The 24,273-nt window shown below is 39.7% G+C and overlaps 1 protein-coding gene across 5 annotated transcripts in view; it reads right to left on the bottom strand.

The window, feature by feature from the left end:
* The window catches only part of RPGR (retinitis pigmentosa GTPase regulator), a 61,111-nt gene extending 38,105 nt beyond the window's left edge, over window positions 1–23,006 (bottom strand). For 4 of the 5 annotated variants that reach the window (XM_035725699.1, XM_035725700.1, XM_035725697.1 and 1 more), the window contains exons 1-11: window positions 22,622–23,006; window positions 20,783–20,908; window positions 19,992–20,084; window positions 18,226–18,288; window positions 16,080–16,238; window positions 14,520–14,669; window positions 11,217–11,375; window positions 6,705–6,860; window positions 3,320–3,444; window positions 2,109–2,294; window positions 954–1,125 (exon numbers count right to left, since the gene is read on the bottom strand). In XM_035725699.1, the coding sequence (XP_035581592.1) occupies window positions 954–1,125; window positions 2,109–2,294; window positions 3,320–3,444; window positions 6,705–6,860; window positions 11,217–11,375; window positions 14,520–14,669; window positions 16,080–16,238; window positions 18,226–18,288; window positions 19,992–20,084; window positions 20,783–20,908; window positions 22,622–22,784 (1,552 nt within the window). In that variant the 5' untranslated portion in view covers window positions 22,785–23,006. The remainder of the gene's footprint in view (window positions 1–953; window positions 1,126–2,108; window positions 2,295–3,319; window positions 3,445–6,704; window positions 6,861–11,216; window positions 11,376–14,519; window positions 14,670–16,079; window positions 16,239–18,225; window positions 18,289–19,991; window positions 20,085–20,782; window positions 20,909–22,621) is intronic. The other variant, XM_035725701.1, reaches the window with a different exon arrangement.
* Window positions 23,007–24,273: the final 1,267 nt, after the last annotated feature.

Raw genomic sequence — 24,273 nt, 5'->3', positions numbered from 1 at the left:
TGTATCTAAAAAGCAGTGAGGTAGAAGTGTTAATAATAACCACGACTATAACTTATAAAGAGCTTCCTGGAGGTGCTAGGCTCAATGCTAAGTATTTTATATACCCTATCTCATTTAATCTCAATCACTCTAAAGAAGTATTATTAAACTCGTTTCAAAGATAGGAAAACTGAGGGTTAGAGAAATTAAGTAACTTCCCCAAAGTAAGGCACACGGTTAATAAATGTCAGAGCTGCATCTTACCCCGGATCAGTTTAACTCCATACCCCATGCTTTTTTTTTTTTTCTTTTTTTTCTTTTCTTTTTCTTGAAAGAGAGAGAACATGCATGCAAGTGGGGGGGGGGGGTAGGGAGAGGGTGAGAGAGAATCTTAAGAGGGCTCCACGCTGGGCGGGGCTCAATCCCACAACCCTGAGATCATGAGCTGAGCCGAAATCAAGAGTTAGACGCTTAACCAACTGAGCCACCCAGGCGCCCCCATACCCCATGTTCTTGACCACTATGGTATACTGCCTAAATGCAAGACTTCACATAGGTTCAGAAGATTCACATTCAAATCCGGCTCTCTTCATTTATAACTTGAGTAACCTTGGCCAAGTCACTCAGTCTCTTCAAGCCTTGCTTCTCTCATCTATCCAAATGAAGAGTTTAGAACTCCCACCTATTTCATGGAGCTGCTTCAGGGTTTAAAGGAGGTAATGTAAGAGAAGGTACTACGTATGTTAGACGTTGCTCTATAAAAATATGCTGCTATTGTTACATGGGATTTTTGGGGTCACTGGTGAGGCTTTGTATTTGTAAGAGCATTCCCGGACTGGAACTCAAACAAGAGATGTCAGCCTCCCACTACGAAGAAAACAAATTAATTGGCAAGAACATCCTAAGATAAACATGACACCAATAGGAATAAAAAGTACACTTTTCCTGTGAGCAGGCAGAGTATCAGCTGTTACCTGGTTCCACTGGCAGCATGGGGTCCTCCTTTTCAAGTATCATTTCCCCTGGCCATTTACTTGCAGACATATAGAAAGGAACTGGCCTGGGGGAAAAGCAAACTGGTGGCACAGAAGTTCCTTCAACTGGAGGTAGAGTTCGTGTCATTTGAAAAGAATCGGGTGATTTCTCCTTTAAAATAAACAGGTTAAATAAACTATTAGATGATGTTACATGTTTAGTATTGACAGAAACTACCCCCCAGTTGCTAAAAATATTTAAGAGAGAGACTTTGAAGTTGCCCACTGTCCCCACATTCATTTTTAAATTATCCCCAAGGACTCAAAAATGTTTTGTTTTGTTATCTCTATATCTAAGTTGCTCTAAATTGTTAGATTAGAAGTCTGTTTTTCACACGATGGGGAAAAGTGTATGTGTATTCTCTCTGCTTTCCTTAGGAAACAAAAAAATTAGTCACGAGACCTAAACAAACAATTAACTACAAAATACTGCTATTTCTCAGTCTTTCCATATATACTTTTTCATAACAAAAAGCCAAACTTAACCTTTTTTACTTCAAAGGGAATGTTTTGGAACTTAAAGCAACTCTTTAAAAAAGGAATGTCTCCTTTAAAAACTATTTGGCATTTTCTTTTTGTTTTTTTTTTTAAATACAAGTGTCATTGAAATAATTTTAAAGCAGAATGAGAACCTTTAAATTTAAACGAGAAAGAACATTCCCTATCTCGAACTGAAGTCCTTGTTTCTCTGTTTCCCACATTTCATTGTTTATAGTGTATAACCTTCCATGGCTCATGAGGTGTAACTAAAAGATAAAAAGCAAAGTAAAAAAAGTCAATCCATATGGAGTTGAGAAAATAATTCAGCATTCAACCTGAAGTGTGAAGATAGGCCTCTAAAAGGATGCTTGGTATCTTGGCTTTGTATCCACTCTCTCTATTAAGTCAAGGTTACCCATGATTATTTGAGTTTTCTCATTTGTGTGTTTAACAGCTTAACTCTGAATTTGCTTTAAGTTTGTAAGCCTGCACCTCTAACCATTTTATTTAGTAAATCTACCTCAAAAGACCCTTCTTTGATTTAAAAAGAAAATGCATTTTTTTTTCCCATTCTCTTCGCAGTGCCATGATATAGAACTGGCCCCAACTCTATACCCTCTCTCTTCGCCGCACACGTGCTGACGGAGTTCTGTTCAGTACATTCCCTGAGCTCAGATCGCTGAGGGGCAGAGGAGGTGCTGCAGGGAAGTAAGAATCGTTTATCTCTTCTAACTCCATTTCTTCTGTCCCACCGAGTCGTGGAGTGGCAAAAACAAGCATGTGGCACCCACCACAAGCCACCTGCAGCACAAAACCACATGTTGCTTAATCAACAATGATTTCAAACACAAATGGGTTTTTAACAGTTTTCAGCTACAAAATATTTACTTAATAATGGTAGACTTCCTAGGTAGTCAGTGTGTCTCTCCCCTCCTCCCAGATACACACACACACACACAGACGATTTATAATGTCTTCTTTAAACACTACAATTGAAAATTAGAACAAGTTTAACACACCATTTTACTTCCAATTTATCTGGCACATTATGTTTCTCCTCACAAGTTAGACAATGTTATTTTAATCTGAGAGTAACACAAACACCTTGAAAAAAATTACCCAGGGAAGTTCTGCTTGGAAAAAAGTGATCCAAGAAGAAATCAGTCTCTCGGGATAATTATGCCTCCAAACCTTTTTCTTTACATGAACACTTCTGAAGTTCAATGCTTAAACGTCCTTAGAGCAAAATGTAAGCATGCACTATGGTGGAACAAGGAAAAATGAAACCAACATTCAAAGGATTTTGAGAGAGAACTGATTTTCAATAAAATGCCTAAAAAAACTATTGTGCGGTATTTGTAATACACAGATTTTTTTTTTTTTTTTAGCAACTTTATAGTGTTCTACACGGTGGTTATAAGAATAGCATACTCTGAACATTTCTTTCATAATATTGTGAAATTGTTATTTTAAATAAGTCTTTATTTATAGGTGATTGTCAGACATTCTGCTGGTTGCTGGAGCAGACAAGCAAGCTTCCAGGCATGGCACAGTTCTGGTTCTCAAGAGACACAGGGGAACAAAGCAGGAGAGTCAATAGTAGGGCGAGAACTCAGGACGATGCTCAAAGGAGGAGGACTGGAAAGGGACAGCTTTTCTGAGTGCCATGATGTCTGACATTTGGCTTTTAGGAAATGAGTATACTGATTAGATAAAGCCATGATATTCTTTCAACAAACATAAAAGTGCCTATTTTCTATGAAACACTGCAAGACTCAAATATACAGGAATATGAAAATGTAAACAGGGAAATGTGATGTCCTTACCAGTTGAACTATAAACCTCAAAAAATTAGAGCACAAAGTGGGAATGAACTGATTGGTAAAATTCTCCAGTCCAAGTCCTAATTTCCCATGCCGGCCGTCTCCAAACGTATACATGAGACCTACATCTAGAATGCAAAACAGGAGATTTACAGAAGCCTCACTTGTATGCATCTATTTGTAAATAGGCAAATATATTTACTTATATTGCAATCACGATTTCCCCCTCAAATGCTGCACTGAGTTTACTCTGATCCACTGATATTTCCACACACTCTGTGGTCTCCGTGGTCCTGCAGATAACATTAGGCAACAGACACTGTGAGAATAACTCACTAAGCCATCAGTGGTTTGTGAACTTGAAGCCCAGTCATGTGAGGCACTATGTGGAACAGCAGCAACCCAGCATGAGCCATCTCTTCATACACACCATCTTCTCAAGGGGAAGGGGATTTTTGTATTCTGACCCCCTCTATGTTCCAATACAATCTATTTTCCCCCCTCAGGTTTCTCAACCTTGGCATTCCTGACATTTGGTGCCAGATAATTCTCGGTTGTGTGGGTCTGTCTGGTGCACCGTAGGATGTTTAGCAGCATCCTTGGCTTCTGTCTACTAAATGTCCATAAAACACCCTGCCTCTGTAGCTGGGACAATCAAAAACGTATGCAGACACTGTCGTGTGTCCCTGGGCGACAAAATGGCCGCTGGTGGAAAACTACCAGCTTAGATCAATCCAACTGTCTCTCTTACTGATTCAGCTCCTGGGCTGTGGAATGCTGCCGAGGGAAGTGCCATAAACCAACCATGCTGACTAGTCCCTATAGCAATGGCGAGGGCCCCTCTATGGCCCACGATAATGATAAGTAGTCTTGCTGTTTCTCTCCAGTTAACCCTTTTGCCCACTGCCAGAGCAGCTATTCTGAACCTTCACTCCTCTTCTCAAGCCCTCCTTAACACCCTCTCTCTCAAGTGGTGGAAAGTGCCATGGAAGCAGAAGGAAAGGAAAGGGGGCCAGGATGGGTGCAGAAGAGGGGGATTTCCTTCTGGTCTGGGGATTAAGGAAGGCTTTCAAACAGACCTGAAGGATGATTAGGGTATAAGCTGCAAGAAAACACATATGAAGGCTTTGAATCAAGAGAAAACATAACACAGTCAAGAAACTGAAAGGCAACCGATGTGCCTGGAGCACAAAGGGGCCAGTGGTATGAGTTGAGTCTGAAGAGGTAGGAAGGAACCACACTACAGAGGACCCTGTTGGTTCATATTAAGAATTTCTGAACTCTATCTTAACGGCAATAAATTGAATGAATGGTTTTAAGCTAGGAAATGATAAGATCACATCTGGGAACTTCTAGTTTAAGATGGCAAAGTAATCTCATACTAAGAAAATCCAAGAGAACTGAAGGAAAAACGAGGAGAAAAAATAATTCAGTAAAGTGTCAAGTTCAAAAATTAATACAGAGGGGCGACTGGGTGGCACAGTCACTTAAGCTCTGACTCTTGGTTTCAGCTCAGGTGGTGATCTCAGGGTCCTGAGATTAAGCCCTACGTCGGGCTCTGTGCTCAGCGCACCGGGTATGCTTCAGATTTTTTCTCCCTCTCCTTTTGCCCCTTCTGCTTGTGTGCTTGCGCTCTCTCTCTCTCTCTCTCTCTCGCTCACTCTCTTTCTCAAAAAATCTTCAAAAAAATACAGAAAATAAATGCCCTACTAATAAACAATAACCAGTATTTCAACCCCAAATTTAGACTCTTATATTTCTTACTATTAGCTACTTGTTTCCTTTCTTTATATATACTCCTTTATCATCCTTTTCTCTTCTTCCTCTTCTTTTGACCCTTGGTTTTTTTTTGTTTTTTTTTTTTTTTTACCAAAAGTGTTTTTTAGGCTTTGTGTTTTAACTTGATTATCTTTAGCCAGAAAAGATAAACTCTGATCCAAGCTCCCTGATTGTACTTCGAACTTTCTTGAAAGCTTTTTTAAACCCTGAGCCACTGGCTACATAATGGGGAACTAGTAAGAACTTACAGAATAACTCACTACACACCTCTTGTTAGTCCTGAAAGAAACAAAATTCATAAAACCTGTCCCCTGATGAAGCTTTATGAGCAAAAAGCAAACAAAGTTAATGTTCAATTATTTGTGCTGTCGCTTCTTTCATCAGGGGGAAAGGTAGTATGAAAGTTGAACCAAATAATCTAATTGTGTGTTAGATGATCCATAAAAAGTACGTGTTTCCCATCAATGGCAATTTAGGGTTGATGAAAAACAGCAGTAAGGACAGCGAAATTGACATTAGGACCCTGCAGTAAGGGATACATATCAACAACTCTTCTGGGACTATGAATGAGAATAATAATTCTTTACATTCTATATAGTTCTATTTCACGCTACATTAACAAAGACATTGACACTTGAAAATGGGCAGGTAGTTCTCTCTGAAAGGCTCTTTGGGGAAGAAGGAACAGTATACGGTAGTATACATTGTATTTGCGGATTACTAGTTGCCCCAATTAGATACCATTAGATGAGCTCCATTTAGCAGTAGCTTTTTTAGAAAGGAAACAAATGTCGAAATACCTGTATCTGGCTTATTTCAAAATACTGTACGATTTCTGCCTTTTTAATGCTTAATTTCATTTTTAGATAGAAATGTGGGCTAGAAATAGTGAAATTACAGGGGCTTTTGTTCCAAAGTAATTACAATTGTGGAGTATATCAATTACCTACAGGTAAGTGAGTTATTTCTAGGGGAGAATCTTTATCGGGTCCATATTAGCAGCACCTAGTTTTTGAGGTTGAGAAGTAGGCCCAAAGCAGTATCTCCCTGGATAAAGGAGAAACTACAGAGCAAAAGGTCTAGAGGAGCCAGGTATCCACCTAGTGGCCTTTGACGCGCGTTTCTATCACTGTGCCGAAAGTAGCAGAGTCACTCCTGGAAACGCCTCCTAGCGGCAAAAGCTTCATAGGCATTTACTCAGCCTGTATGTAGCTGTGTCACACTGAACATGGAGAACGTTTTAAAGTTCTTTCCTGTAAGACTTTTCCCTCTGGCCTGAGCAGAGTTAAGAGCCTTCAAACTGATACAATTTCAAAAAGATTCCAGCTTTCTGCCAAAGTATAATACTGTGATATTACCTCTGAGAGCAATGACTTGTTTTGAGGTTCTAAATCTTTGGATCATTTACACTGATTTGAAATTGAACTGAAATGTTAAAAAAGAGTTTACAACTTTACACTTTGGCAACTTCGGCATATGAAACAAGAACTCCCATTTTCTCGTTATTGATTCCTTTGCTTACGTTAGATACATTCGTTCCACACCGTTTGTATTTTGTAGTAAAACATACCCCATTCTAGAAATATGTAACGGAAATTCTCATCTGTACCTGTTATCAGAGCTGTGTGATTTTCTCCACAGGAAATAGAACTTATTTTCTGATCCTTAATATGCTCAACGACTTTGGGTACCGAAGTTTCAAAACGAAAGGTACCAAGGCCCAGCTGACCAAACTGTCCCAGCCCAAAGGTATACACGGCTTTCTCTGAAAGGGAATGAGCAAATACAAGAAAAAGATTGCAGGGAAGCGGATGCTGTCACCATCGTTATCTAGAAAACTGTTGCAGTCAAACTTTTGTGATGAAAGTTAAGTGCCTCTGAAACATCCATGTAAGAATACCTAATGCTGAGGTGTACATTCTCAATGACGAAGGAGGAGAAAAATGACAAGGCACACGATTATAAAAGTTATGGCATGGGCCTGATTTTACCTTTCACATATGACCGTAAAAAGAATTGCTAAAGACACATCAGTCAGTGAACTACCTAACATGTCCCAATAATTACCACTCAGCTCTTTAAAAACAGCATCAATTGTCATTAAGCTAATTCCTTTCATTGCCTTAAAAAAGAGTAGTGTTTCCTACAGAAGAACTCCTTACTTCTCAAAAATAGTTTAACAGAATAATCTATTTTGTAAAACAATTTCAGAGGAGAATTTGCATGAGAATTGAAACTCACCGTAGATATGCTTGATTTACTCACAGGTCAAGTTCCTTCACTAGGAAGTGCAACAATAATGAAAGGGGGGACAAAAGCTTTTCCTTTATGTTAATAATTTTTTGACTCCGAAGGACCTCCAATAACTTAGTAAACATTAGTTCATATGTTTTCGAGAAATGGAAAAGCACAAAGACAGGATAAATGGGTGGTGACGAAAGGGTCCCTTTAGACACACAACTCTGTCTGGCCCTGAGTCAGGAAGCGTGGTCTCCTTCTCCAAAGTCCCACACATCGCCTCTCTGCGTACAGGAGGAAGAGCAAGAGCTTTGGATTCAGGCAGGAGTCCAAACCTCCATTATTACTGGCTGTGGCCAGCACGCCAGTTACCTAAATTCTCTGATGTTATGATTCCTCTCTAATAGAGTTGCTGCGAGGCTTACGTGAGAAAGCATTCAGGCAGATTTGAACACACACTAGGACATTCCATTGTAAGAACATTTTTCTAAAAAGTAACTAATCGACTCATCTTATTTCTGAGAGTGGAGGATCCTGATGAACACATAACTATCTACTGTCATATGGTTTCACATTTTTCCTGTCTAATAATGCTTACTTCATAAATAAGACAGAGAGATAATACCTCTTAAAGAAAATATGCTGTGTCAAGGATATGAAGCTACACTGAGGCTATGGCAAAACATCCTTATTTTAATGTAAAAAGTACCATCTCTTAGTTTAATTGTCACATGGCATGTCACCAGTTCTGAATGTCGGGTTAACAGTAGAACACTGGGTAAATGAAGACAACTGTCCATCTCTAGCTGGCCGCTGATCACTCTAGGTTATGTGGGCTGTTGGAGATAGCCTGTGAAGTGAGGCCATTCAGGCAGCCGGAGTCAAGTGACAGAAGTTTTGCTCCTTACCCTATTGGGTTCACTTTCAGGTACTTGGCTGATTAGCAGTGATGACAGTTTCTACTTTTTTTTTTTTTTTAACCTGAGGACATTACATATAACAACTCATCCAATTGTTGGTCTTATCATCTTTGTAACATTTAACAATGTAATTCGATGTTGACAAATGATACTCTATTAGGAAAACAGGTTTTAGTAGGTGGCTTCATACGAATATTATTCTGATTTCTCAGAATACATTTGATTTCATGACTAGTAACTTGTTGCCCTGTAGAGATCCCGAGTTTGTCCAAATATAATCTAGAGAAGTTAAGATAAGTTCTTATTTTCCCTTGGGATCCAGACTTCGTTGTGGACCCCATCTTATAACTTTCTTAGCTTTTGCTAATGCTGGCGATGACATTCCAGATTACGTCTATCACTCTGCTTCACTCAGTGTACCCCAAGTTCCAAGCTGACACTTTCTCAGCAGTCCACTGTTTTCCTGATTCAAAGTAGAAACTAATCATACCATCGCCACAACCAATAGTTTTATTTTCTAACCTCTTACGGTCACGTGGAGTATTATGTTTTAAATAAATTCACTGGCAATGAACTAATTTAAATTATCTTTAAAGTAGTTTAATGAATGGTACCCAAACAGATTTTAAGATCAGAGTTATAGACAAAAGGGGAAAAACAATGCTAGGGAGGGCCCCCATAGAATCATCTAATCCAAGCCCTTTCCTTTGGTGAAGGGAATGGTCTAGAACACATGGTTAGCTATTCTTTCCTTTAAGGTCTTCAAAGTATTCTATAACTCTCAGGTATTCAATTTAGTCCTTAGTCAAACTGATAATCAATATGTGCTTCAGGTCTGTTTCTTCATCAGTTAGGACTATTTCTGTCTACACTGTACTCCGGAACATAGGTTTCTCACCAGGGCTGGCACATAATAAAGCTTGCACAGGTCCATGGAGAAATTTGAAAAATAGGCAAAGCAGTAAATTTTCCATACAGATAAGTGAATCTAACTCACTTATCTGTAGGGAAAATATAAAATGGAGATCTGTATGGAAATATATAAAAGAGGGTGTCTTTTACAATAAAATTGAGAGCTTTTTAATTTTTGTTTTGAAATGCCCCCTTATTTATGATACAATGGTGAAAAGGTTGCATTTTTTCTGCAATGCCGTATTTAGCCAAATGCACATCAGAAGATCGCAACCATCTGCTGGTCTTCATATTCTTGTCACAAAATTAAAAACTTAAAATACAAAAACTTTACTGGTATGTGAGATCCCAAAGTCTACAAAAATCTAGAGAGAATAATTTCTGGCAACATAGTTTTTAACCTCAAAATTAAGTCCACAGAAAGCTAAATGTCTATAATATTGCAAGAAAATATCATACTTCAGGGCATTTTAAAATTTTAAGTAAAATTAAAAGTATCATGGATTATCTGGGTGCTCATTTTATGTAATGATATTTTATAATATATAGTTGAATGGTGTTATTTTTACATAATCAACATTTGTGTGCTTTAGAATAACCTTCAATCACCTAATAAATTCTATAATGTTTGTTTAAACTAGAGAAATTACAGAACACATAAGGAATAAGTTGAATTTCTGCCTAGAGAATACATTTTCAGATAATTTATAGATTAATTTCTAAGTTTAAAATTCCTAAATCTTCTTAAAAATATATGGAAATTCATTTTGTTAGCAGAAAAATCAAAGAAATCTTAAACCTCAGAATTATTTCCAAATATAGAATGGAGGCCTTGAAAAAAAATCATTTCTAACTTGGAAACAGATTCCATCTGGGAATTGTAATTCTGGGAAACCATCGCTTAACAAGCATGACTTGGACTAGAACAAAAAGTCAAGGAAAAGCAATCTGAGAGAGGAAAATCTAAAGATAAAATATCGCTCAATCACCCTGCAACAGTAAGCATATCATCTGAGAATTGGATATTATTCAAAATTTGCCTACAACACTGCTAACTTTGGGCTACTGAAGATTAAGTGGTGACTTCAGAAACTGTTAATTTCTTTTTGACCAAAAAAATATAATAATTCACTAGCTGTATTACCTGTATGCTACTCAAATAAATCTAATGTTGAACAAATTTGGAGACAGCAATTTAGTAGGCATATTATCAAGGAGTATGTATATTCTACCATATTGACTGGAATCCTGAAAAATGACATGTCATACCAAATATAAAATTCAGAAGGCAAAACTGACATTGCTATTAAGGTTCTAACTTTCTTTAAATATCTGTAATTCAAAATCTTAACACTTTTTGTTGAATTACTATAATAGAACATAAAAAAATCACAAAGAAATTACCAAGTTTTACACTGTGAATATCACAAAGAATTATCAATGACATATAGACAACAGCATGAACAGGGAAAAGAAGGTATTTCAGGAAAAGTGATATCAATTTTAGATAAATATAGAATACACACACACACACACACACACACACACGGCAGTTTGTCCTTGAAAACAAGCTAAAAACAATGTTATCTGCTGCCAGTCCATTATGTTAGCAAAAACAATTCCACAAGATTCATTTTTTCCTACTTACAATTTTCTTCCATAGGCCAATGATGTGTATTAACTATGGAAATCGAAGATGGGGATCTTAATGAAAAAAGATGTGAGGCCATCTTGTATGAGGTATCTAATAAAGTCAAGCTCACAGAAGCACAGACTGGGGTGGTGGCTGCCAGGGGCTGAGAGGGGGAAAGGGCTGCCGCTAATCAATGGGTATAAAGTTTCAGCTATGCAAGGTGAGGTCTAGAGATCTGCTGTACAACACTGTGCCTGTAGATAACAATACTGTATTATAGACTTAAAAATCTGTGAAGAGAGTGGATCAGATGTTAAGTGTTTTTATCACAATAGAAGAAAATGAGTGTAATTTTTTTTTTTTTTAATTATTAGCCACCCCAGAAAGCAGGGAACAGAGCAGCAGGATCCACATGTACCTGTGAGAACCACGGTGTGCCCTCCACCACAAGCTACTTGGACCACCTTCTCGGGAATTCCAGGCACCGGCTGGGGCATTCTGTGATTGGCCAGCAGCTGATTGGGAAGACCTAGCTTCCCACACTCCGGTTCTCCAAATGTGTACAGTTCTCCCTCCGCTATTGAAGGAAAAGGAAGGAAAAGAACAATGACAAGGATGACATAATTATGGACAAAATACTAGTCTTTGGGGTACACATTCTCGTGTTCAATAAAAAATTTAGAAAATGACAACTTGATCAATTTACCCTTTCTTGAGATATTTTTACTGTATGGTAAGGAAATAAAGCTAAGATTTTCTTTTCTCCTTGATTATGCTAATCCAAAGTCTTTATGAATTCATGACCATCGCTACTAATGAACTAGAAAACGATTTTAGCTGTTTCACACAGAGACCATCTTATTTCTTCTATTTCCTTTTATAGTAAAGCAAAATGACTAGACATTAAGCCCCCATTAAGACATGGATTTTGTCTTGTTCACGTTGGTATTCCAAGAACCTAGCAGTGTCTGGAATATGAAATACTCAATGAATACTTGTTAAATGAATAATTGCTTTTATGAAACTTGTTTTAGAAAATGCATTTGTGTGTGAAGGAAATATGTTGAGTGAGCCTTAAGATAGCAGATTTTGCTCAGATGGCACTTCCTCCAGAAAGATTCTCCTATCAAGGAACTCGTGACGTTTAATCACTGTCTCGTCCATACTAACACTAACTTGCTTCTCTTATTATACTTATCACACTATGACTATGAGCTTCTTGAAAGCAGGAACTTTTTAGAATTCATTTCTATGAACTGAACTGAGTCCTATAAGGCAGGAGTTTAAACACCTTTGTAGATATATGACCTAATCTGACACAAAACATCACCATTCATGTGAGGAGAGAGGTAACACAGTATATCTGGTTATTATTTGCATGTCTCCAAGAGAACCATCATTGACCATTGACCAACCCCTGGGAATGTGGCCCTTGGAGTGTTATGTTAGTGATTGATGATTTTGTTTTGTGACCTGAACAACAAATTATGACAGCCTGGGTTCTTAGGGTTGCTCTGAACAACCATCAACATTGATAATGTACACTTGGTTTCATTGTTGAGGGATCGGAGTTTCAGTTGCCATGACTAGTTGCTAGCAAGGTATGCCTACACAATCAGCACGCCCACGTAAAAGCCACAGATCCTGAGGATAGAGTGGGCTTCTCTGGGCATGGACATTACACACACATCCCTGTAGCTCAAAGCACGTCCTGTGCAGCAAAGAGTAAGGACTAGGAAGTGTATGCTAGACTTCTCTGGAGGACACATATCTCCTTCCAGCTGTGTTTGCTCTGTATCCTTGCTGTAATAAATCTTAGCCATCGAGCTGAGCCGTTGAGCTTCAATAGCTTGAGAGTCCTTCTAGCAAAACAGAACTTGGGGAAGTTGTGGGACATCCAACACACATAGTATGCACCACTTAAAACTTGGTCAAATACTACAAACCCAGCTCTACCGATTTTCTGGATTGATCTGCACAGAAAATGAAATTTTCTCAACCACAGTTTTCTATAAAGGATTTAGCAAACACGAGCACAGAAGTGCTCTGTCGGATCCCTTCCTCTTTTTCCCATTGCTCTTACATGAAAGGAGTTATTAAGTCCAGATGAGTTTCTTTCCACTTTTGTCTATAAATTCCTGCTGCTCCTCACACCTTACCATGGGTGAACTGTATGGTATGTGAGCTAGATGTCAATAAAGCTGGTTTTGTGTGTGTATGTTCTTTGACTTTTTTTAAAATTTTTAAAATGTTAATTCCAGTTAGTTGAGTGTTAATATTAGTTTCAGGTGTAGCATATAGTGATTCAGCGCGTCCATACAGCACCTGGTGCTCATCACAAGTGCACTCCTTAATCCCCTTCACCTGTTTCACCCAGCCCTCCTACCCCCCCCAACAGATTGTTCTCTATTGTTAAGAGTCTGTTTCTTAATTTGTCTTTTTTTACCTTTGCTCGTTTGTCTTGTTTCTTAAATTCCACCCAATAAAGCTGTTTTTTAAAAAAAATAAAAGGCATAAATATAAACAAAACCAAAAAGCTCAATGCAACGCCTGTTGGCCACAATGAGCAATTCCTTATTTTCCTACCGGCTAAAGCCGAGTTTGGTCATAAAACTGAATTTGGCAGTTTTATTAAAATCTAAATAGAAGACAATGCTTTTGCTTGGACTTTTATTTGTTTTTCCATCTGTGTTTTTTTTTGTTTGTTTCTTTGTCTCATAAACCAAGTGAGCACAGACTACACCAACCCCAGGAGCCACAAAGTTGCCAATAAGTTGGTAGGTAGCATTGCCCCAAGGAACACAATGAATTGTTCATTCACTTACTCCCTCATTTGACGATATTTATTATTAGTTTGCTCAAGATACAAGCTGATATAGTGGCGACCAATGCCAGCTGAGTCGGGAGTTCGCCCTCTCTTGGTACCATGGTGCTACCAATTCATTGGGAAATCTGAGCGCCACTGGAATGGGTCGATCAGCACTTTCTAAATCTGAATCTGAGGTGCACAGAATGTAAAACAAAGATTTAGAGATATCTAAGAGGGGCCACAAAACTATTTCCTCTAGGTGTTTTTGCTGTTAGAAAAACCAACAATAAGATGGAATGCTCATACTGCTATCACTCCCTGTGTAGATACAGACTATAACATTTCAAATATTTAACTAAGGCAGAAAAGGTTGCCAGGGAGCCCCAGAAAGGGAGAGATCGGGGATGCTAAGGAAAGTTCCAGCAAAGGAAATCCTATCTCATACTGAGCAATCTTCCTTTTCCATCCACTCTACATCCCTGCTCTCACAGTGAAAGTCTATGACTCCCTTACTGAAACAATAAAAGCTAATTAGCAGGACAAGAGTAGAGTAGGTCTAAGTACAGAGGCAAGGGCACCCCAGGGAAAGTGGCCCCATAGATCTCATTTCCAATGCCAAGGAATTCAAGAAGTTTGAGAACCAAAGTTTAGAAGTTTCTGACATACACATTTTGCTTTTCTAATTTTTTCTAATATTCACTAAAAAAGTTAACATCTCAGAGTGAGTTTTGAATTATAAACTGTCATTACTAAAATGGAGAGACATTGTGACCCAAAATGGACAATTATTTCATTACATAGACTGCCATGGCATTATTTCTACAGAACTGCAGAATGTTAGATTTTATCATTAACTGAGTAAACACTTAGAAATACGAGGTAACATGATGAATCCAAAATGTTCTGTCTTACTTGTTACAAAAGCTGAATGGTAATATCCACAAGAGATCCAAGAGATAGGTTTCCCGACAGTCACTTGTTGAGGGACACACACGTTACTCATATTTTTTAAACCAATCTGCCCTTCAGAATTGTCACCCCACATAAAAAGCTCTCCATCCTCTATAAAGAAAACACAAGGAGGAAGAAAAGGTTTTAAGAGGTAGCAAGGCTATCAAGTTGTTATATTTCCAACACAGCATTTATTTTTTAATTTAGAAAAACTACGTGTCTTGAGAGAAAAGTGCTACTAAGACATTCACACCAGCTAGCTGCATAAGAGTTCAATTTCTACTATGAAAGGCTTCTATGATGATAAAGGACAGAGGATAACATGATGCAAATCGTGTCCATATTTTTATCTCAACTTAACCTTTTCTTAGTCTACTGTCTCTGAACAGCAAATGTTTCTTCTTTTCAAGCAGTCAGCCTGCAACTGAACTGAACGACAGCATGAGCCACACCGGACATTTCCCGGGCAAGTCCCAGGTCAAAAGGGCCTGGAGGACCTTGCTCTTGAGAACACTACAAAAACGAAGTTTTAAAGAAAGGCAAAAAAGAAAAAGAAATGCATTTCACTTTTTTTTTCTTACAATTGAAAACACATACCGTGGCTTCAGAGATTAAGGAGATATCTGAGCACACAGAGCATCTCCCAAATGCATTAGTGTGTATTCTTTCTGATTAGGGTTTCAGTGGAAGAAAAAGTGAAGCTAGGCAAAATACTTTAGAAATTATCAAGACTTACGTCCTTTAATGAATTTAAAATTTTCAAATCTTTGAAGTGGTTTAATAATAAGGCAAATCAAAGGAAAACTGAAAATAGGAACCACAAGGATGTTGAGAGGCTAAGTGGGTGGTGGATGGTACTGCGGGCACGGTGCTGCAGATGTGACTCCAGCCCTCCCGGCAGCCGGAGCGGTGCTGGGGGCCACACAGCTCCCCCACTGGAGCGGAGAAGCCCACTGGCAGCTTCTTCACAGACACCGCGTGTATCTTGGCTCCCATTTTAAAGACATTTCTCATATGGGCTTTGAGAGGGAGGGCAGAGAGATGCCATGACCAATACAGACCGTATTTGATTTTATTTTTTAAAGTTTACTTAAGTAATCTCTATACCCACAGTGGGGCTCAAACTCACAACCCTCCAAGATCAAGAGTCACGTGCTCTTCCGACTGAGCCTGCCAGGCACCCCCAGACCATATTCTGATAACACATATCTAATAGATTTCTATGTTTCTGATAGCAGCTTCATTACGGCTGCAAATATAACATTCAGAACACACGATGACGATTTAATATCTACAGGAGTAGATGGAAGCATGGCAGCTACGTGTGTGTTTACATCTCACTCTAAATAAGCACAAAACTGGACTCTAGGTCATGATTCAAACTTCAATTTTTATGCCTTCATAAACACATAGTTAATGAAAGAAAACGAAACAGCAATGCTGGGGTCAGGTGATTCAGTTGGTATATCCTGGTCTAAAGGAAAGGGATGGTTCCCAGCCTGAAGTGGAACAAAGTCTCACCAGTTAGTGCAGCTGAAGTATTGGATCCAGCAGAGAGCTGCTTAATCTTACGCTGGGAAGTAAAAAAGCTAATTAGATGAAAAGAGTTTCTCTCGTCAGTGTCACCAAGTCCCAGCTGTCCTTCATTATTTCCTCCAGCTGCGTATACTTTGCCTCCTTCTGCACATGGAAAAGGAAAGAAACATCAATATACTACAGTCACCATCTTTAGGAGACAGGCCAAGTACCAGATATTTCCCCTGTTAACAGTGAAAAAAGCTGAAAGCTGACATTATCCTACCATTTATTATCCTACCATTCGGTGAACAACTTTAATTCGGTATCAAAAATCAAGCAAAACAAGCAAGGTTATATACATGTTTGTGAGATCTTCTAAATCGGTTTAGAGCTTAAGTAGCAATTGAAATGCACAGAATGTGTGGAATGTATTTTCTTGCTAATGCAGCACTTTATTAAATCAGAGCAAAAAGAGGAAAGTAATTTCCAAATTAGTTTATAATCCAAATCAAACTATTTTAAAAGAGATGTGGTTCATTAATTTTAACTTCCATACCCATTAAAGATATAATATGTAACGAGTACAATGAGGCAAATCCAGAAAGAATATCATTAGAAACATGAAAATTCTATGTGTATTTTAATCTTCTAGCTAAATAGGAAGGCAGTATAGTATTGGGTTTAGGAGAAAGAACTGGAGAGCCAGATTTCCTGGGTGCAAATGCTGGCTTGCCACTCAACAGCTGTGCGACCTAGGGCAAGCTGTACTTCTCAGTGGCTCATTTTCCTCATCTGCAAAATGGGGATAAGAATACTGCCTACTTCACAGAGTTGTCTTTAAAGATCAAATTAGCTGACATTTATAAAATTCTTAGAACGGCACTTGCTTGTACACACTATGTAAATGTGTGTTAATTACTTTATTAATTAAATATAAAGCGTATCATGCCCAGATAATAAAAATTGCCAGTAAGCTCAAAAGTAATGAAGATTTTTAAAAACATACCCATATTAAGAATTAGTTGTATCTGTCATACAAATGCACATGAAGTTAAAGCCTCACTAAATTATAGGGGAAACTGAGGGCAAAATCAGCCTGAATCAGTAAAAATTTAAAGTTAGATTATTATATTAGAAAAGATGACACCCAGCTGAGGAACCAAGACTAGCTTTCCAATGGAACATACCACAAGGCCACGTGATTTAACACATATCGCGTGAACCATAGTTGGTGGAAGACTAAAGCAGTTCAGAGCATGACATGAGTCAAAGCTGAATAGGCACAGAAAGCTCCATGGAAGAAGACTTATACTGGATCTTAAAAGATAAGAATCTGAGTAAAAGAAAGGAATTTTGGCAAGGAAAAAGTATGAATGAGGGGAAAGGGCTGAGGAGGAGCCGGAGGCGGTGAGAATAACCTGAACACAGAAGAGGCTATGGGGGAGAAGGAGGTAGGACAGGCTGCTCGGTGATCAGCGCCTGGATGTCCATTTGCTCCAGCAGCATCTGTTGAAAAGACTACCCTCTTTCCATTGAATTGCCTTGGCACTTTTGCCAAACATTAGTTGGGCAGATATGTGTGGGTCTACTTCTGGACTCTGTTTTGTTCTGATAATCTTTGTCTCTCTTTTTGCAAAGAGCCCAGTGTCTTGATTACTGTGGCCTTAGAGGCCTTGAAATCAGTAGGGTTAGCCCTCCGGTTTTGTTCTTTCCAAAACTGTTTTGGCTATTCTAGGTCCTGTGCTTTTTCATATAAACTTTAGAATCACCTTGTCAGTTTCTACACACAGACATACACAGCCCATTTGGATGTTGATTGGAATTGTGCTCACATCAATAGCCTTTTGGGGGTGGCTTCCACTCACCCTCAGAAAAGAGGAAAGAGCCAAGATCAGGAGCAAGCGGCCCCTGAGGTGTGCACATAGGTAAGGATGGGCTTCCCCTTGACATAATCCAAGAAAAGATTTTCTGCAGCCACTTAACATTTATCTACGTATTTTCAAAGGCAAACAAGTGTGCTAACCATTTACATTTTTAAAAATCCTAATCTTATTATTGCCAAGGTACGATTTCTATTAATTTTACAAAGCCACAAATGAGAACTCTGTCCTCAAATTGGGAAGGAAGTCATACAGATTGAATACTACACCTGTTGAAACTAGGGTGTGGTTCCGTCCACAGGCAGCAAATTTCACTTTTTCAGGTTTTAAAGCTAAAAATACAAAAAAAAAGGACAATTAAAAGATTTTATGGTTACAAAAATGATAAATAACACAGGTCAAATGGTAACTAAGCAGTAGAAACGAGATTTAAACCCAGGCCCGTCAGACTCCAAAGTTGATGTTCTTAACAAATAAGCCAAAAGTTTTCAAGACTAGCTGTGCATCATAATAACCAGTGGAGCTTTGAGAAAAATACAGATAGCTCAGCCCCACCCCTGGAGAATGTGAGTCAGTAGGTCTGCTATATATTTTTCAAATCTCCACAGGTAATGAATATGTACTGAGATCCGTGGCACTGTTATGCTGCCTCCTCACCAACCTGATCTATTCCCTAATCTGCTATCACCACTGTCAAGTTCACCTTCTACCTCACACAATGAAACACCACAAGTCCAATATTCATAGACATAACCTATGGTAAAGCTCTTCACTCATTCATTTACATGTTCAAAAAAGATTTACAGAACCCCTCCTAAGTGCTTAGCATAGAGGCTGCAAAGATCACTAAGACAGAGTCCCTGGTGTCAAAGATCACAGTCTAGACAATCCTGTTACTTCATCTATTAGATATTTGAGAGTAAAGATCATGTGAATAAACCCAGGGTTAAAAAACAAAACAAAACAAAACAACCAACCAACCAACCAACCTAGGGTTTATAGTAGATTGTGCTCAATAAACACTTTTTGACCAAGTAGAATACTTTGAAAATTCCATAACATTATCTATAAATAGCATGGATATGCTAAATTACAATGACATTTTGAGCTGAAATTAAAAATTTAGCTAAGAAGATTAAGAATACTGCTCTTGGCACATCCCAAAGAATCTCCATCACCACTCAAGCTTAGTTGATGTTCACAGGTAACGACCCAACAGAAGCTTTACACATAACGCTAAGAAAGCTTTGTAAAGGTATTATACATTCCATATTTTCTGGGACAGTCCTGATTTAAAATATTTTGCCCTGTTCTTGTAAGGACACTAGTACTAATCAACCCCTAGTCCCGATGACTCATTCAGTACATCTACTCACTATATGCAGCAGGGTAAAGTGTAATTCATAAAACTAACAACTACATAGAACCATGATGCCCACAACTCTAACAAATGAGACAAAGCTCAAAATTCTTATATATTGTATTGGTTGTTCTTTGTATATACAATAACAGTAATATTTAAGCAGATTAACAAACAGGCAAAGTAAAAGGATATTCAAGTGCAATACCGAAGAATCATTACTTCGTGTTCTTTGGGTTTAAAAAGCAATGTGATTTTTAGACCCTAATATATAAAAGTAGTTCTGATTATCATATAAAAAATAAAGTTAAGGGGCGCCTGGGTGGCTCAGTCGTTAAGCGTCTGCCTTCGGCTCAGGTCATGATCCCAGGGTCCTGGGATGGAGCCCCACATCAGACTCTCTGCTCAGTGGGGAGCCTGCTTCTCCCTCTCCCACTCCCCCTGCTTGTGTTCCCTCTCACGCTGTGTCTCTCTCTGCCAAAAAAATAAATAAAATCTTTAAAAATAAATAAATAAATAAAATAAAGTTAAACACCAATAATAGGTAAAGAATGGAAACTAAACAACTAAAGGCTTTATTATTCCCAATATGATATTAAAGAACATCACAATCAATATAAAAGTACTTTATATAGTGTAAGTATTTAAAGCAACAAAGAAGAAAAGACCCCAAACCTTTGACACACGTTGGCTTGTTGACAGTTGACTTTGATCCTAATCCTAACTGGCCCCAGTTGTTACTGCCAAACATGTAAAGTTTATTATTTCCTGGTGGGAAGGAAAAAGACATAAGAAACTGAAGCATTTTCAACAAAGTCATGTGAGATGAAGTCATCACAAAGCAATAAAAAAGCTACACTTAAAAGTTGTATTGCTTTTCTGTGTTGAAACAGGTTACAAGCTTACAAACAGGTTTAAATGAATTGTTTTCACTGTTCATCTAAGGGTTACCAGATTCTGTTAGGTGTAAAAAAGTTTCTAAGAGGGGCGCCTGGGTGGCTCAGTCGTTAAGCGTCTGCCTTCGGCTCAGATCATGATCCCAGGGTCCTGGGATTGAGCCCCGCATCGGGCTCCCTGCTCCGCGGGAAGCCTGCCTCTGCCTCCCTCACTCCCCCTGCTTGTGTTCCCTCTCTCGCTGTGTCTCTCTGTCAAATAAATAAATACAATCTTAAAAAAAAAAGTTTCTAAGATTATGCAGTAATCACTTTTGATCACATAGATATATTAAAATAAATTTATTCCAAGAAAGTAGTGTGTATACAAAATCATATTTAAATATACCAAGGGGATTCAAAATTTAAAACACTCTCTTGATGAATCAAATTGTCAAGAATTCTCTGATAAAAGAAAGAAAAAACATTATTCTGGTAAAGGAAAGTATATTCAACATGTTTGAAACACAGCACATCTATAATATTTAGGATTCTCTAAGGATTACCATCCTCACTTAGGATTTCAGTACTAACCTGTAACAATAGCAGTATGTTCATCTCCACATGAAAGAAATGTAGGTATATCATTTTTAAACCAAAATTTGCTGGGAATATTTTCAGCAAATTTAGTTTTTCCAAATGTAAACACAGCACCCGAACCTGCAAATACATGACAGTATCCATTTTTCAACTTTTACTATGTCGTCTGTTACTATTTTGTTCAGTAACTTATCTATACAGATTCCTGGTCTTGTGGCAGCTCTGCTTCCACTCTAGCACTGTTGACATCCTCCTTCTACCTTCAGTCTCACTCCTCAGACTTTATTCCGGTTTTATTTATGAAATCTACTAAATATGTATTATTTACTGGTGGAAAGTAAAAAAAAAAAGGAGGGCAGTTCTCAACGCGTTACTAAAAGTCCTGCTGTCCCCAGGTGGACCATCTGCTCCCTGGAATGAGCTGACTGATAAAATCTGTGCCCCATGAACACTGGTTAACACCTCCTGGTCTAGCCCGATTGAAGGCTTTTCCCCACACATGGGAATAGGACAGTATTGAGTTTCACCATTAGCATCATGTCGATATAGGATGTTGAGATTTAACATCCTCTTAAATTAAGTCATTAAATACTACCTGATCTGAGTAGTATTCACAGACTATTTTGGTTCAGTACCATTTTAGAGAGAGACCAAAAATCCCTACCAGTTTTCAATAACCATTTAAACACACACACACACAAGGCCAGATCCAGCTTTTGAGGAAATCTCAAGGAGAATAATCACACAGAAAGAAACTAATGGGTACCATAAACATAGGGAACATAAGTATTAATAATAAATGATAATGTACAGGGGACTAGCCACTGTGAAAAACCCTTTGAGAACAATTGTGAGGCGTGTCAATTCAAACTGATAATTGAAATTGAAGAGGCCAGGTTCTAGAACACACTGGGTTTTTCTAGAATGAATAATTTTGTTTTGTTCTATTCTGGCTTCCCAGATAGCCTGCCCCAAGCCAGGGTTTGGTGGCTCTGCTCTGTCACCTGGTATCTATTGTGAAATGGTACTGTCATTTGGTTTACTTTCTAGTATCTCTCACTGGCCTGTGAACTCCAGGAGGTCAGGAATCTATCATGTTAGAGCCAAGAGCATGGCAGAAAACGCTAAATATATATATATGTACACACACACACTTGATTCTGCTGTAATCCAGTGTTTTTCTCCAACTGTTGGTCTTGATCCATTAGTGGGTCAGAAAATCAATTTAGTGGGTCACGATTATCATTCTTAAAGGAATGTACTATAAAAAAGATCTGAGAGCATACCAAGTGGTTAGAGTAAGCACCACTTCATGAAACGTCTACGTCTGTCACACTATACTTGTGGTACGGCGTCACAATGTCAATTGTATTTCTGGAGCTCAGGGAAAAAGTCTTGTTAGAGCACTCAATGGCTCCCTCCGCACCCCCTTTCTCTAAGTTGTTTCCCCCCTTCCTCTTTTACCCCACGCCCTCTAGTCACCCACTCTTTACTGCATTCAATACTTAACTGGGTCCTGGGGACCTCGAGGGAGGTACTTTGGGGAAGTTTATAGGGAGGTAAAAACTACCCCCACGTTCGAGAAACTCATCGGAAGCTTATTTTAAAAGAAAGAGAAGAAAACACAAGCACCCCCTTCCCCGTGTTTCCCCCCGCCTTCCTTTCCGCTCCTCTCCAGCTTTCGCGGAGGCGCGGCCCGAGCTCCAGACCCAGTCCCGCGGCCGCCGCCCGGGCCTTTCCCCCGACGGGGCGGCCCGGAGGCGGGACCTGGCCGCCCGCCCGCCCGCGGACCCTCCCTCCCGGCCCGCCGCCACCCCCGCGGACGCGACTCACCGGGCACCACCTCCTCGGGTTCCTCCATGCCGAGGGCGGTGCGGGGAGCCTGCGCCTGAACTGGAAAGGTGGCAGGGGCGATTCGGTGGGGCCTATGGCAGCGCCTCAGTCCCGACGCGGGCCGCGGAAGCCCCCCAGGCCCCCATAGCGACACCCCGGACATCGGCTACTACCGCGTCCCCGGAAGTCAACAAACAGCCGCTAGGGGCAACGGAGGCGGAACGTTCGGGCGCGAGGCGGGGCTGGCGCCAGGGGAGGGGAGCGGAGGGCTGGGCGGCCGGCACGGCGCAGGCGCAGGCGCAGACGCAGCAGGCGGGGCGGTAGAGGCCGTGCGCCCTCTGGTGGCCGGGAGGGGAGGGGCGCCCCGCCCCGCAGTGATGCTTCTGAGCCCGCGCGCTGATGTTGGCGGTTTATCTAGGCCCCGCAGGGGACCCGGTAAGCATAGTGACAGTCGTCACAAATATCACATGCTCTGTCACTCAGGCTGTGTGACACAGGCAAACGTCGACACATAACTGTAATAATACTAGTAATAAGTGACCGTCTCTAACTAAATGAAATAGGGACTCTGTTAAACATCCAAAACGCATTTGTATTCCCAGCGTGTAACCCGAGACCTTCCAAATACTAGATGCTCATTAAATCTTTAACGAATGAATGAGTCTTACCTCAGTCCTGTAAGGTGGTTCATGTTGCTCCCTCATGGATGTGTTGATTATACAGTGGAGGAGAGCTGGGGTCTAGTTTAGCCAGCCCAACCTGTCGACAGCTTTGAATGTCTCCCTCTGTCCTCCCCCAGAAGGCTGAGGTGTGCCATCCGCTACTGACAGGAAATGCACAAAGAGATTCACCAACAGCAGAACACCATTGCTTTAGGATTCGTCCAGAGAGATTTTTCTACAAACTTTAGTTTCCCATACACCATAAAACAAAGAGGCAAAAAGCCAACTTCCAGGATGAGGAAATGTAGATACATGTGGTAGTTGTGGGCACGAGCTCTGGAATCAAAGCTGGATTCAAGGACCTTGTGTGTAGGAGAGCATGTTATTGACTTTCTCAGGGAGTTTGATTAAACCTGGAAGGAGAGATTAAATGAGGCAATACACAAATAATCATTTACTTACAAAGCAAAGTGGGGGGTACAAAGAAAGTGTTTAATGGAGAGCACTGACATGGTGTGACATGTTAAGAAATGCTTATCTGAAGAAACATCATTAAATCTAAGAACTGAAGCAGGAGAAGCTGGGAGAGGTGACAGAGCTCTGGGCAGAAAGTAAGTCGTGGGCAAAGGCTCATAAAGAACAGAGCTCTTTCCAGGAGCTCAAAGAGGTAACACCAGCTCATGGCAAAGTGGCAGGGTTGTGGGCCTGTTAAAGATCTGAGATTTCACCCTAAGGACAATGCGAAGCCATTGAGGGGTTTTAGGCAGTGGAGTGACAGGATCAGCTATGTGTATTTCCCGGCTGATTTGTGGGGAATAATTGGAGCAAGGAGGAGGGTTCAGGGGCTATTGCAGATATACCAACAACCAGTCACTGTGGCTTAGAATATGGTGTATTGGCAGATCTGGAGAAGGCTGACTTGAAAATGTCTTAGGAGGTAGAATCAATAAGAAATGGTATCTGACTATTGACTCTTAGGCAGTGCAGGAC

Source organism: Zalophus californianus, chromosome X (assembly GCF_009762305.2).
Source record: "Zalophus californianus isolate mZalCal1 chromosome X, mZalCal1.pri.v2, whole genome shotgun sequence".
NCBI classification, from domain to species: Eukaryota; Metazoa; Chordata; class Mammalia; order Carnivora; family Otariidae; genus Zalophus; species Zalophus californianus.
Note: the sequence above shows the minus strand (reverse complement) of the source record. Positions and strands in the feature narration are given on the sequence as shown.